The 14,969-nt window shown below is 40.1% G+C and overlaps 1 protein-coding gene across 2 annotated transcripts in view; it reads left to right on the forward strand.

The window, feature by feature from the left end:
- Positions 1-14,969, forward strand: part of AMPD3 (adenosine monophosphate deaminase 3) — a 32,704-nt gene that overhangs the window by 13,308 nt on the left and 4,427 nt on the right. For both annotated transcript variants that reach the window (XM_079307582.1, XM_079307583.1), the window contains exons 7-14: positions 5,740-5,934; positions 6,182-6,313; positions 7,246-7,409; positions 8,523-8,649; positions 9,445-9,608; positions 11,641-11,761; positions 13,498-13,671; positions 14,728-14,838. In XM_079307582.1, coding sequence (XP_079163708.1) covers positions 5,740-5,934; positions 6,182-6,313; positions 7,246-7,409; positions 8,523-8,649; positions 9,445-9,608; positions 11,641-11,761; positions 13,498-13,671; positions 14,728-14,838 — 1,188 coding nt within the window. The remainder of the gene's footprint in view (positions 1-5,739; positions 5,935-6,181; positions 6,314-7,245; positions 7,410-8,522; positions 8,650-9,444; positions 9,609-11,640; positions 11,762-13,497; positions 13,672-14,727; positions 14,839-14,969) is intronic.

Genomic DNA, 14,969 nt, shown 5'->3' on the forward strand with positions numbered 1-14,969 from the left:
TAGCATGAGACCCAAACATTACTGGTTTTCCCCTGTCTCCTGTCCCCTTCCCCACTTTTCCTCTCATTTAATTGGAGTTCTCCTCCAGTGAAACCATCTATTTCCTAAAACCCTGGATAAGGCTCATCTTATTTGAGGGACATACGCATTTGCATTTTGAACTTAACCATAATGCAGTCCAAGATGTTTTGCACTGATCAAACTGGACCTGGAAAATTGCTCTTTACTAAGGACACAGACAAGAATCCACAGGTGGTAAGACAGCATGGCTGGCTCCCCTTGGCTCTCCACAGGAGGTGAACAACTGTCTGTGAGGAAAAGTCAAACTTTAGAGGAGACTTTTGAGTCTGCCATCAGCAGGATTTCTCACATTCTCCAGCTGATGCACAACAAAGTGCAGGCAATGCACATTTCCCACATAACACTGCCTGCATGAAGAATGGAATTTGGGTACAAAAGTTTAGCTCTATGGTGCACGAACTCAGAACTAAGTTTTAACCTTTGTGTACCAGGGTGTCTTGTCCTCTATGTGAGGTTTGTTTGAGAAGGGCTTCCTGTAGACCTCTGTGCCCAACAGCTGCAGATAATTCAGTTAATTTTTTGAGATGAAGCCAAGATATTTTTTTACCTAACATTATTTGTTACCTTTGTAATGGATATTCTGAATTGGCAGGTGCCCTTCACTGCAAATAGCTTTGATACAGTTTCTAAAAATGAAAAAATCTCAGCCTAAGCTCTTTGGATATCCTTGCTTTCTGTAGCCACTATTTCAGTGTGTCAGCAAGCCAGACCTGAGGCTATGTCCTAGCAGTGACTTTTACACATGACATTCTCCTGCCTGCAGGCTCACTAGTGCAGGTGCCCAGTGTGAGGAACTGTGCATGGGAGAATGCAGCCCTGCTGAATGCTACATTAGTTAGCCTATGCTCCAATAGCTGGCTGCTGCTGGGACTTCTGTTGGATGAGGGCTTTGCAACTGAATTTTTATTTTTTTCATTATTGGTTAGACAAAAAGCAAGTAAATTCTAGCTGGTTTTTAAGACCATAGATGAAATACCACTGCTTGTACTTGTAAGAAGGAAAGTTAGAGTGGGGTTAAATGCTACTAAATTCTATAGATCTCACAAAAAAACTGAATGAAATTAGCAGATGTCTGCTTTTTAAAAATTTGATTGCAAGCCTTGTGAGTGAACAGTGAACCTGTAACTTCTGTGAGCTTTGATTCATTCTAAGTTTGCTTTTTTTGTAATGTTTCTTTTGTTTCCCCCAGTGGCTATTTAACTGACTTGGGTGATGAAATAGTTTCATCATATAAACCAAAATGATAGTGAATGGGGAAGACTCACAGCTTAGCACCAGATCCAAGGGGAATGCCCTTCAGCATGGAATGGTGCCTTGCCACTGTTAACTGGCAGCAAAGCTGGCTGCTGTGCTTTCAAAGCTCTGAGTGCTGCTTCTCCCCTCCTGCCTTGCAGGGATGCTGAGGCAAATTCTTGTCTCTGACCTCAGTCTTGCAAGTGAGCACAAAATACCATCAGGTGTAACAGCATCAATCATTATAATGCAAAAGAGACCAGAAATAAAGCTTTTCCTCTCTCCTTTCTTTTAGTAATTAAAAGAACAGAGTGAGAGATTTTTTCTTCACGGTGTATTTCTGTATTTGTGCAAATACTGAGGTTGGATCCTGCAGCCAAACAAGAAGCTGGATATGCAGGGATTCTCTTATCTCTCCTGGTTTCTGGGTTGCTCTGCATGGCATAAATATGAATTAGACAAGCTCCCAAGGAGCTCTGCAAGCTCTAGGGACTATTTCTGCTGCCAGGAGCATTCCTGCACTACCCGAGGACAGAGGATTTTGTGCCTCTGCCTCTCATGCCTGTTAAGGAACTGCAAGGAGAAAATCAATCACACTGTATAAAGCTTTGCATCCTGTCAGAAAAGCTGATGCAGTATGAATGTATTGACGAGCAGGGAATCTAGCAGTGGCATGAGGAATGATGTCCCTTCAATTCAGCAGCAAAGTAAAGCCTGCAGAGGATTCAGTGTCAAGTTCATGCAGCCCATAGCTATTGGGTTAGAGGTATTTACAAGTAAAAGTGTATGTGTTTAGAAAACGTGGCAGTTTACAGCTGTGGGTACTACCAGTCCACGCCCTAGAAAAGTTCAGTGTTATTTAAAGGGCTGGCCTTGGCATTTTTGCTGCATTTATCACTCATCACTCTGAATCTAGCTCATATGCCCAATTCAGTGCAACACTGTGATATGCACAGATAAGCATCCATAAAGCAGATCTGAGATGGAGGTTTTGGGGAGATCTGAGCAACACTGGAATGAGAGAAGGAATGCAGGAAGATAAGGGAGGAGGAAGAGTGTTTGAGGGAGGCTGTGCTGGTTAGGTGTGGAGGACAATGGGAACTCCTCCAAGCTGTAAGTTGTACGTAGATGTTATCACCTTGCCTGAGAAGGACAGGATTTCACCCCAAAGCCTGCAGAGAGAAGCACAGGGTGGTCAGGTTAGTGAGGAAGGAATGGAATAGTCTGAACTAGGAATCTGCAGAGAAAGCAAGCCTGGCTTTGTTACATGGAGAATTGCTGAGTGAAGGGAATTCTACCATCCTTTAAGTGCAAGAAAGCTGATGTCCAACATTGCTTTGAATGATGGAATTACAAGAATTCAACCTTTATGTAAACAGCTGTTTCCATTTGTTAAAAGGGTGAGTTCACTGGAGGTATAATACTGTGTTCCAAGACAGGCTTCTGTCAGTCATTCTGTTTTTCTTTCCATTGAGGAGCAATGTGACCTTGAGTGAAAGGTTTTCTGCTGGGGGAGGGGACAATGAGCAGAGCAACAGGAAATCTGGCTGAGGGAATGCAGCTTTTTTTTTTTTTTTTTTTTTTCCACTAAGGAGAAACTGGGCTGGAATGGCACTATAGTATATTTGAAAAGAAAGGAGAATGTTTGCAAATATAAACAAATAAACCTTGTGGTAGGGGTGTGTTACTCATGGTCCAGAAAAGCATCTGCTTATTTCAGGTATTGTATGAAGAACAAAATAGTAACAGCTTAAACTTGGAGTAGTTTGTTCTTTTTAGAGGGGGGGGGAGGAAGAAGGTAAAGGGGGTATTTGTCACTCTTCTATTAATTCAGTCTGTTCAAATTGTTTAGTAGAAGCCTTTCATAATAAATAACAATAAAATTAGTAACGATATTTTAGAATAACATTGACATAATATTAACAACAGTAATGATAATAATCTGTTTAACCAAGTCAGCCCACTTAAGCTCTGTCTAAGGGTTCTGTGTTCCTCATTTAGTCAGGATTGCAGCCTGCATGGTAAAATGTACAAGAGCATACACACTAACTATGTGCATGGGTAGCTCAAAGCTCAAGTCCTGAAGACCTTCCTAAAAGTTGCATTTATGCTAAAAAACAATAAAGATGAAAAGCTGTGTGATAGTCTTATGACTTTAGACTTGAGTCTTTTATGACATTTTATTACTGAAGTTGCTGCTTGCTTGAAGGTCAAATTTTACTGGTAGTAAAAAAGTAGTGAATATTTTCTGGGAAAAGCATGAAGGAGATTCCAGAAAGGTCTCAACTTTTGGCAGATATGTATGTTTGGGTTGAATGAGGAGAAGGAGGTTTAAAAAAAAAAAAATATATATATATAAAAAGGCAGATATTTGTTCTCAGAATAAACCTGCTGTGGTTAGCTCAGCTGTAGGGCTGTGTGTGATATGTTTGTGGGGACTGGAGAAGATGTCACAGGAGCTCACTAAACAGCAAAGGCACCCTCCAGAGAACTATTTCTCAACAGGAAGCAGGATTTTAAAAGCCATGTGATCTTCACACACAAGCAAACAAAAGAAACAAAAAGACTCCTTGCTTTCCATCCTTGCCCTCCCAACAGCAGTGAATTCATGTTTATTTACATAAAGAGGAAATGCTGTGTCTTGTTTTGTTCTGACTTTTTTCAAGACTCATTAATTCCAGTAGCTGAGCCACTACTGAAACCACTGCATTCTGAAATTCAATAAACTGCACTTATTCAGGGTCCCTATACCTTTGTTCTCTGCTTATGACTTGCTTCTCATTAGCATTTAGAGCCTATAGGGCATCTGTTAACTGTTGTTCCACTCTCCTATACTAGTTGACCAAGCCTAGTAGTATTTCACTGTTCCAGGAAGAGTTTACAGTAAACAACATTCGTGCCTAAACCAGAGAATGTTTATGAACCTGCATAAGCACTTGTATAGATATTTGAGCCCAAGTGCATTTTATCCAAGCACTCTGAGGAGGGTGAGAATACATTGTGTGGAGGTGTGTTTTCTGTTTACACACAGCATTGTTTCCTGTGCATTAACAATGTATGTTATGTTCTGTACTTTGAGACAAAAATATGTTTCTTGCTTTTTCATTTAGCTGTAATGTGTCTGGTATATTTGAATTAGGCAGTGATTAACAATTAAGTGTTTAGGATTCAGTTTTATATCCTGGCCTTTATTTATGCTACTGACATTCACAGGGAGAAGCTGCAACAAACTGTGTATATATAACATGCAAATAGAATGACTGCAGGGGCCAAGTGAAGCAGTGGCATTCCTGTGGCCTGGATGGCATGGCATGAACCCAGGTTTAAACTGTAGGAGGGTGGCTTATTCATGTGCTCTGTGATGTGTTTCCTGCTGATCCTTAAATCAGATAAGGATGTTGATTAGTTCTGTTGGTGGAATGTGAAACTGCAGAGTCACTGCACAGAGGGGAACGCGCTGGGCTCCCTTTGTTCATGTCCGTGTTTGCAGTTTCCTGGATGGAGAAGTCCTGGATGAGAGTCCTTTCAGATACTTAGGTTCAGTGGTTTCTCATATATTTGGTTTATTTGAGAAGTTATTTTAGTGTTACTAAGGGCTTACACAGGAAAAACTTATGTGCCAAACAACGCCCAGATCTTGAGAGTTGTTCCTTTGGATTGTGTTCCAATAGAGGCTGCTCAGGTAGCAGTGCAAGCTTCTGAGCAAAAGCAAAGCAGACCTGTGGAAATCAGTGGTTTCTTGTCAATACTTTTTTTTTTTTAACAAACCCTGAAGGAGTACTCTCAGCCATTCTGTGAATGTGCATTTCCTTTAGTGTGTGGAGAGATCTAAGGAAAGGGATCTGAAAAGTCTGTCAGCGTGATGAGTTCCTGTATTATAATTAAACTTGGGAAAAATGGTGACAAAAATCTCACATGTATATTCTTCATTTCTGGTGGCCTAAGATGTTTCATATGGTTGAAATACAGAAGTGAACTCTTCTTTTGGAAATGGCTGAGAATTCCAAGTCCCTTCAGTCAGTGAGGATAGTTATAACCACAGTGTATAACTAGAGAGGTGTTGTTGATTCATTAATGAAGTAAAAGGATACTAAGGGATCAGAGTGTCCTTTAAGGAAGTATCAAATTTAATCTGAACCAAGGGTCAGTGATTGGCACTTAGAATGTATCTTGTTGAAAATTTTTCTATTTAAATAGGAAACTACTAATTGAGGGCTACTTCACTTACAGTTCTGCTTATTGAATAATTCTACCAAAATCAAAATCTCAGGGCTCTGAAACATTTTGATTTGCTTAAGCACTAATCCATTTGTTACTTAAGGAATATTTCAGAAGGCTTTAGTCCCTGTTGTGAGTGACATAGATACTTTGCTAATTAACTTTATGTAGATGGATAAATAAGCACAAATAACCTTTTGATTTCAGGTTGACACTCATATCCATGCTGCTGCCTGCATGAACCAGAAGCACTTACTGAGGTTTATTAAGCACACCTATCAAACGGAGCCCGACAGGATTGTTGCAGAGAAAAAAGGCAAGAAGATGACTTTAAAGCAAGTCTTCGAAAGCCTGCACATGGACCCCTATGACCTCACTGTAGACTCTTTAGATGTCCATGCAGTAAGTCTAGTGAAATGACCGAACAAATGGGAGAAAGCTCAGTTTTCCAAGTGTGAAATTCTAGTTTCTACAATGTTTGCATGATAACTTACTAAATCAGAATTTGATTTCATGCATTACAGTGCATGTTTGAAAGAGGTTATCACAGGATTTTTCTTTTCTGTGCCTTTAAATGCTAGGTAATTTAATTTGTGAACTATTGTGTGTTCTTAAAGCTACGGTTATTTGGGTTTTTTTCCTCCTCCAGGGACGTCAAACATTCCATCGATTTGACAAATTCAATTCCAAGTACAATCCAGTTGGTGCCAGTGAGCTGAGGGACTTGTATTTGAAGACTGAGAACTATATTGGTGGTGAATATTTTGCTCGTATGGTCAAGGTAAATAAGTTTCAAGCTTTTCCAGCTGTAGAGAAATGAAGGTTTGTAATAGATTTGTGATATCATAATTGTATACAGACCTAACACTGTGGTTAAGTGATTCCAAGTATTGGGCTTGCTCCAGCAATTCCTCAGAGGAAAGCCTTTGCTAAGTTAGCCCCTGCTGCTGAATAATTTTATGAATTAGAAACATCCACATAAGCTGTGTATGAGTTCAAAGCTGAGTTGTGGGTAGTTTTAAACTAATAGAGAGCAGCCAAGGGTCAATACAATGGTTTAATATTTTGTTAGGATTTAGTTTGCTACTGGTAGTTACTAGGGAGGAAATAGCTAGGAAAGTGCCTCTGCATAAATCTGCATCTGCACATGCATGCAACAGGCTTCAAATTAATTTCTTAGAACAAAATTCAGTAGTTTTTCTGATGTAATAGATGTCAGCTCTTCTTGAATATACAGAAGCGTTGTCTAAAATTACTTGCTGTAAAATTGCTTACTACCACAGATTCTAGGTCAGATTCTCCATTGTTCTGCATATTTTGTGTAGACATTTGCTGTAGTTTAAATAGTCTAATTCTGATTTATCAATCTTAAACGTAGGTCTGACAAAGGTATTAGTAATGACTGCACAAGAACATTGTCCTCTAAAAATGGTGTTGGACTTATTCCCAGTTATATGTACAATTAAGTTATGCTCACATGATATTTGAGCTAGCTTGCTAGTAGAATATTTAGATATTGAATATCTATTCAATATTAAATGTTAGAATATGCCTAAAACAAAAGAATGGATCGAAAGACAAGAGATTCCCTTTATCTTTAAATGCTGCCAATAGACTTATGTCTGCTCTGAGGAGAATGCAATGATAAATATATTTCTAGCTGTAAATGATCTTGGTGTCCATATTAAAGCAAATATATTTATTACTTACTAGGAAGTAGCCCGTGAACTAGAAGAAAGTAAGTACCAGTACACAGAACCCCGCTTATCCATTTATGGACGGTCTCCAGATGAATGGCTGAACTTGGCAAAATGGTTCATTAAGCATAAAGTTTATTCCCCCAATATGCGCTGGATAATTCAGGTTCCCAGAATCTAGTAAGTAATCAGGAGCTCTTGGTAATCATAATAGTTTGAAATCATACCAATAACTTAATTTTTGGTAATATTTAGATGGCTTATTAGTTGTTCTGTAGTTCTATTTATAAGCAATAGCTTGGGTGATTTATTTTTGACCACTGGTGCAGTTTTCCTGACAGTCTGGGGGTGGAAGACAGGAGATGGGGATTGAATCTATTCTTTATGAAGCAATTCAAAACTACTGTGAATTATTTGTAAATCTGAAGACATTGAAACCAAAAATTACAGCTGGGTTAAATCAAGCTGCATTCAAAGACAAGTTAGAATGCAATTTAGTAATGAGAATAAATCAACTCTTGAATTCCATGAAGGATTAGAAAATGCTCTGTCAAACTGTTATCATTAAGATTTAGTGACTAAATGACAGTCAACTTGAAAACAACCCAGACTGATGATTGCCATACTTAAGTCCTTATCAGTTCTTCTGAGTTTTTAAACATCCTTTGGGATTTTATTTCTTTGTTTCCAATACTGTGTGTTGTAATACAGTCTCCTCTGATAATTGTGTCAGACTTAATAGCTGAGCTTCATGTTTTGAACTGTCCCATTTGGAGTGTGAGTAGAGAAGGAGCTGTCACAATCACACACATCTCCCAGCGTGTGCTTTGCACTGGGGAGAAAGTTTCTCTCATTTAATTCCTTACACAGCAATTTCTTACATGCGTGGCACAGTCAAGCACTTAGTGGCACTTGGAAGTTCAATCCCTTTTTTTCTGAAGGGCTCACTAAAGCACAGCATTCTACTTTCACTTGGAGTAGTTACAACCTTAGGAAACTGACTCTTTCACGAGAGGTAGCTCGTCTCCCCTGTTAGTACGTGGATGTCTGCAAGGGACAGGCCCCCTGAGGCAGCACTACCCCTGCAGGCTCTCTGTATTTCACTTGAGAGCTTCAGCAGAGCCTGCATGAAGCAGAGTGCCAGGCTGTGCAGGAAACAGAGCACAGAGACAATCTCCCCTGACATAACATTTGAATTCCTGAATCCTGGTGGAACTGAAGTTCTAGAAGGTACATGAATAACAAAAAATAATGCAAGCTTATTAAAGAATGTGTCTATTTTTTCTCCTTCAGTGACATATTTAGGTCTAAAAATATTCTGCCTAGTTTTGGGAAGATGTTGGAGAACATATTTGTACCTTTGTTTGAAGCAACAATCAATCCCAAAGACCACAAAGAATTGCACCTATTCCTCAAATATGTAAGTATGTTTGGGTTTTCTTTCACACATTAAATTGATCCTCTACTGCTTTTTTTTTTTTTTTAATCCACAACTGTCCTCATGCACTGAAAAAGCTTTCTTCTCTACAGATTGCTTATATTATTATTGTTTCAAAGCCCTGACACATAATTTAGTACAAGTCTGCATGAGGTCCTGTTCTCACCCAACTCAGAAACAGCTCAGCAGCTATTTATTTGTCCTTTTATTAATGACCAAAAAGGTTTGCATGCTCTTGTGCATCATCATCCAGGATGGGTCCTTTGAGCTGCTTCTGAACTGGTCTCCAAGGAGGAGGCAGCTGAAAGGAAGCATTGTGTGGATGGTGATGGAATTCAGGAGAGAAGTAGGGATGTAGGTGCTGGCACAAGGTTAACACAGACATTTCTGAGTCTGCCTCAAATCACAGCTCTGAGGTTTGCTGGGAGCCTCTTGCTTTCAGCTGCTTATCAAAGGCAGCAGATGAGTTCAAAGGATTCTAGTCTGGATCTTAGGGAGTCTTTCAGCTCTGTAAATCCCCACAGGAGCCTGAAGGCTTTTGTGCAGCTGGGCTTCCTGTTTGTCTCAGAAGAAAAAAGGTAAAACTCTGACAAAACATGTTATTCCTGCTGTGTGCATGGTATGATAGGATGCAGAGCAGCAGGACTGCTAGGATAGGGATGGAAATGAAGGAGGAGGGACTGGATGCTTGTTCAGACAAGTCCTGAAGCAAGAGTAAGTGGTGCTGAAGTTTCCTTCTTGAAGCCCCTTATTTCTGTGAATTTCTTCTCCCACCAGGTGACTGGCTTTGACAGTGTTGATGATGAATCCAAACACAGTGGCCATATGTTCTCTGACAAGAGCCTTAACCCTGACCTCTGGACCAGTGAGAAGAATCCCCCATATAGCTATTATTTGTATTATATGTATGTGAACATCATGTTGCTAAACAACCTTAGGAGGTAAGTAGATACTTTCCCATTTTACAAGTTCCCAGAAAATCAGTATCTTGCTCTCAGACTGTCAGTGTGTAGATTACAGATCTTCTGAAGCAAGGGTTATTTTGAATTATTTAGAAAGTTGAGTACTTGAGGTATTTTGAAAATACTAATGATAGAATTAATTTTAAAAAAATCGTAAACTCTAAAGGCATCAGATTAATATCTTGGTTTGATATTTGTGTGTATTTTGGGGTTTTTTAACTCCAAAAAGCTGCATATACAAACCTAAACAAAAGAAGGAACCCCACAAAACCCACTTAATTCATCTTTGCTTGACTTTGCAGCAGATTCCCAAATACAATGTGCCTGGCTACCTCCTGGTAATTGAAGAGACACAAAAGTTATATTGTGAGACACTGGCTTAGGAGCTGCTGCATTCAGAGACTGACCAAGTAGGACACAATTACAAACTGCACATCCAGCTAACTTCCTTTAGCAGGCTTCTTGACTCAGTTTTACTACTTTTGAGACCAAAGTCTGAGCAAGGAGACTCCAATGCAGGGAGTTATGTGACATCAGACTGTCAGTGCAGATTTTGGAGCCAGGCTCAGGAAAGCCTGAAATTCAATGTGAAGTTATGTTGCTAAATTTGCAGCTGACTCATTGAGTTACCTGCACAACTGACTCCAGCTGAGGCACAGAGAGGTTATCCACTGAGAGGAGAGTGTCATCACTTACCCTGAAAGGATTTGCTTCATTTAATTTAGTTATTTAGGTTATTTTAGTTATTTAGAAAACGTTTTGGGACTTTTTTATACAAGGTGCACAGATTTGTCATTTCACAGTTTTATCTCAGTTAGCATTCAAAATGTTATATGTTATTTCTTCTCTCCCACTGCTACGTCAAGCATTTCTTTATCATCCTATTTGATCAAAACTCATAATGCAAACACCCACCTTAAATTACCTTGTATGTGCAACAATCAGCTGTAGTTGTTAGCTTTAATTATGGAATGGGAAGGACACACTACAGCAGATAGCTAAGTCATCCCTTCCTCCTGACTTCCTTTACATTCTCTGTAGTCTACATGTCTTTTCTGTTCCAAAGACAGATTCTGCAAGAACTAATGCATTTCTTTTTTACCTCAAGATCATTTTGACTACTGTATTAAAATGCCCCCAGATAGTCATTAAATACTCTTTACAGCTGAGATACTGACAGAATTCACCAATGAGTCACTAAGTGCTCACCCTGTTAATCTGAGTGCTTGAGTCAACACAGCCCTGACAAGACTGTTTTATATTTTTGGTAATATTAGTGAGGATGGATTACATCCTCACATCAGGAAAAATGATACTAACTTCCACCTCAGAATTGCCTTATATTGTAGCACTCCTTGTTGAAATAATGTTTTAGACAGTACTCCAAATACTTTTGGGACATTTGTCTGCACTGAATAACAGGGTCCATTAAAACTTTGAACCCAACGTCACTTTTAATTGTAGGTAATAACATAATTCTAGAAATTACAGTGGAAGTCTGGTGTAATAACTAACATTCCTAACATTCCTAGATCATCTCTGCTTCTGAGGGTGTGGTTTTATGCTACACTTAATCTGGTGAGATGGCAGGCTCTGATTACACTAAGTACTGTTACCTAACTCTTGGCAATGTGCTTCCCCTTCTTCCCTCATTTTGAACCAGGAATTTTGCAGCCACAGGTTGCATGGGTTTACCAAATTTTCCATCTTTCAGTTCACTCCACTGAAATCCTTTCAGTAGCTCTTCACCCAGTGGGTAGAAAATAGCTAAAAGAGTTGTAACTGGGGAAGGAAAGACACAAATATGTCTGGTGGTGGAAGGGGCTTGGGTGGAGGGAGCTGTCCTTTTGAGCAGCCCACTACAGGTAGTGGGAAGATGCCACATCAAACTGTATGAGAATGTGTAACTTAAATTTCTTGTTTTTAATTTCACATATTACCAGCAGTTATATACCAAATAGATAAAGAATGGTGCTTTCTTTTAAGTGGAACTTGCTTTTAATCTCTTCAGGGAAAGAGGCATGTGCACTTTCCTGTTTCGACCTCACTGTGGAGAAGCTGGGTCTATCACACACCTTGTTTCTGCCTTTCTCACAGCAGACAACATCTCTCATGGACTGCTCCTGAAAAAGGTATTGCTTGGTTGCTCCTAAACTAATCACTGTCTGCTCAGACATCCATCACTGGTTCAAACAGAGGGCACCAAATTGACAATTCTCATTAATTCACTTTCATAGCAAGGCACAAAAACTCTTCGGTTTGGTCAGAAACTCCACCCAGACCCCCCCCAACACCAGAACACGTGGACCTGTTGGAGGGAGTCCAGAGGAAGCTCAGAGAAGATGCTCAGAGGCCTGCAGCACCTCTCCTGTGAGGAAAGGCTGAGAGCATTGGGGTTGTGCAGCTTGGGAAAGTGAAGGCTCCAGGGAGACCTTCTAGTAGCAAAATGGGGGTTACAAGACAGCTGGAGAGAGACTTTGTTGGAAGAGGGTAGGTTTAGGTTAGATATTGGGAAGAAATTCTTTCCTGTGAGGGTGGTGAGGCCCTGGCACAGGTTACCCAGAGAAGCTGTGGATGCCCCAACTCTGGAAGTGTTCAAGGCCAGGCTGGATGGGGCTTTGAGCTACATGGGATAGTGGAAGGTGTCCCTGCCCATTGCTGGGGTTAGAACCCTATGACCTCTAAGGTCCTTTACAAACCAAACCATTTAATGATTCAGTGAAATAAATAAGCTCAACAGAGAAGGAAGATTGACTGTTCAGATAGTGTCAAAGACTTAGCAGCTCCCATTTTTGGTTACTCCAAGCAGAATTAAAATTACATGAACAAAGCTTGAAACGTTAGACTTGCTACTACTCCTGGTTTAGTCCCAGAAGAACTTAAGGAAAGCTCTCATTTTTTCTCTATGGGGACAAAAGTAATTTTGTCTGATTGGCATTTCTGTACTTCAGAGTTTGTTCAGAAGTTCTTAAAGGATTTGATTATTTTGAACAAGAAGTTCAACACAGCTGTTTGACACAACAATATTTTAGACAGAACAAATGTTTTATGACAGAACAAATGTAATAATTCCTGGCACATTAGTTAATGAAAACCATCACTCAACCCATCCTCAGGGCACTGTTTCGTAATTAAAATAATTCGTCAGTGGGTGGCAGACTTGTACTGAGTTTACTGTAATTTTTCAGGAGTTGCCTTATAAGTGTTTTTTTTTTTTTTTCTGGTTAATGCTGGAAAATTCTTTGTATTTTTTAACATAATCAAGAATAAAGAAAAAATGTACCTAAAATCATGTCCGATACTATGCTCACAAATAGACATTCCTAAAATTAGAGCCACACATACAGCACTAAAGCAGTGTGTGACCAGTGTGTTCTCCTCTTCCCTCCCTCCTGCATGGCCTGATAAGACAGCATAGCAGGTACTAATAATAGCAACAGTAATAAAGGCACTTTGTTAGGTTCATAGGTTGGCTAAGGCAAAGCAGTAATAAAGATGACGTGATCACAGATTATTTGTATTATGTACAGTAGCAACACGTGACTTCTCCTAAATTAAAACTTCTTTTGCTCCTAAAATTTATCTATTGGACTGTAAATTTGGAAATAAAAAATTGCTTAGCAGTTATTGCCCATGGGAAGGTATGCAGCTACACCTATATTTAAGAACATTAATTATTTTGGTAAAGATTAGTAAGATGTAAAATTCAGACTTTTAAGTATTTCCTGGAGAAGTCATGGTTCAATGTCAACCTAATTTTTTTGATCTTAGTCTTCCCCCTGTAGTGCTGTTTCCATTTTATCCAAGGCAAATCCTTTCCTTTTACATGATCCCATAGTACCACTAAATGCTGTGTTTTGTTTTTCAGAGTCCTGTCCTCCAGTATCTGTATTACCTTGCACAAATACCCATTGCTATGTCCCCCCTTAGTAACAACAGCCTATTCCTGGAGTACTCCAAAAATCCGCTACGGGAATTTCTCCATAAGGGGCTGCACGTCTCCCTCTCCACAGATGACCCCATGCAGTTTCATTACACAAAGGTAGGAATTGCAAAAAGCACCAGCTTTGAATTTGGCAACAGCACCACACGTGTCCAGAATGACCTGAAAGCTGTTTTATTTCATTGCTTAGGACATAGTGTCATGTCTTTCAGTCACTTCATTCATTCTCCCTCCTCATTCTCTGTCTACTACTCACTGTTAGGCTTCAGAAGGAAATGTCTGATTTCCTAATTATGTTTCTTTTGTACTCTTGCCTCTCCAGTGTTGGCTGTTGAAGTATAAAATGAAGGATGAGGCTGAAGGGAGGTTTGAGCCTTCATAAACAATCCTCTAGAGTGCCAGGAAAGTCCAGTTTCCTTACTCTAATAAGTCTGGGGAAGTACATTACAAAAACACGATGTGGAATCTCAAGATGACATATGAGCTGCTTGCTCAGTGAGCTGAACCAGATTCCTGTCCTTGGGTGGCCTGGCAGGACAGGAGTGCCTGGTCACTGGCTGTGATGCCCCTGTTTGTGGCAGGCAGTGATTTGAGCCAGGCTGTGCCCAGAGGTGTGGGCACACATCTGTGGCTCAGCTCCGTGTCCCAGGACGAGCCCAGCCCTGCTGGCCCGGAGCTGCTGCTGCCTGGGGCAGGGCTGCAGTCCTGGAATGTGTAAGGTCCTGGGCTGGGACAGCCCCTGGGGCCACACCCGCCTGCCTGGCGTGGGAGGGCCACAGCCAGAAATTGCCCTGTACCTGTCCATGTGCAAAATCACTCTGGCTTCACAACTGGCTGCTCCAGGGTGTTTGTGTACCCTGGGGGCTCCTTTGGAATTGCCAAACAATTGCCTCCAAGGATCTGGAATGCAGGCTGCAATTTCTTAGGCTAAGCTAACTGGATACCCAGTGCCTATTAATTATTAACCAGTAGTCCTTGGGAAATTTGAAATGAACAATTCTTTTCATAGTAGTTGTGATTTTAAAGTTTCAAACTTCCAATTTTTCACAGCTGTCTAAAGAGCATGTGTAAAATCCTTAATTAGTAATGAGTACGTATCCCCATTTATATCTTATTTACATATAATTTAATATCAAATGTATTTTGGTGCTGCAGGAAGCTCTCATGGAAGAATATGCCATTGCAGCTCAGGTGTGGAAACTAAGCACGTGTGACCTGTGTGAAATAGCAAGAAACAGCGTTCTACAGAGTGGATTGTCAGACAAGGTAAGCATGGCTGGAAAAACTCTGCTGTGAATATTAGGGCAGGTAGGAACCCAGAAGTCAATAGTCTGAGCACTGAATAGCAGCTGCTTAGTGATGTATTTGTGCACATTCCAGAAATAGTCACAAACTAT

The sequence above is a fragment of the Erithacus rubecula genome, assembly GCF_903797595.1.
Source record: "Erithacus rubecula genome assembly, chromosome: 6".
NCBI lineage: Eukaryota > Metazoa > Chordata > Aves > Passeriformes > Muscicapidae > Erithacus > Erithacus rubecula.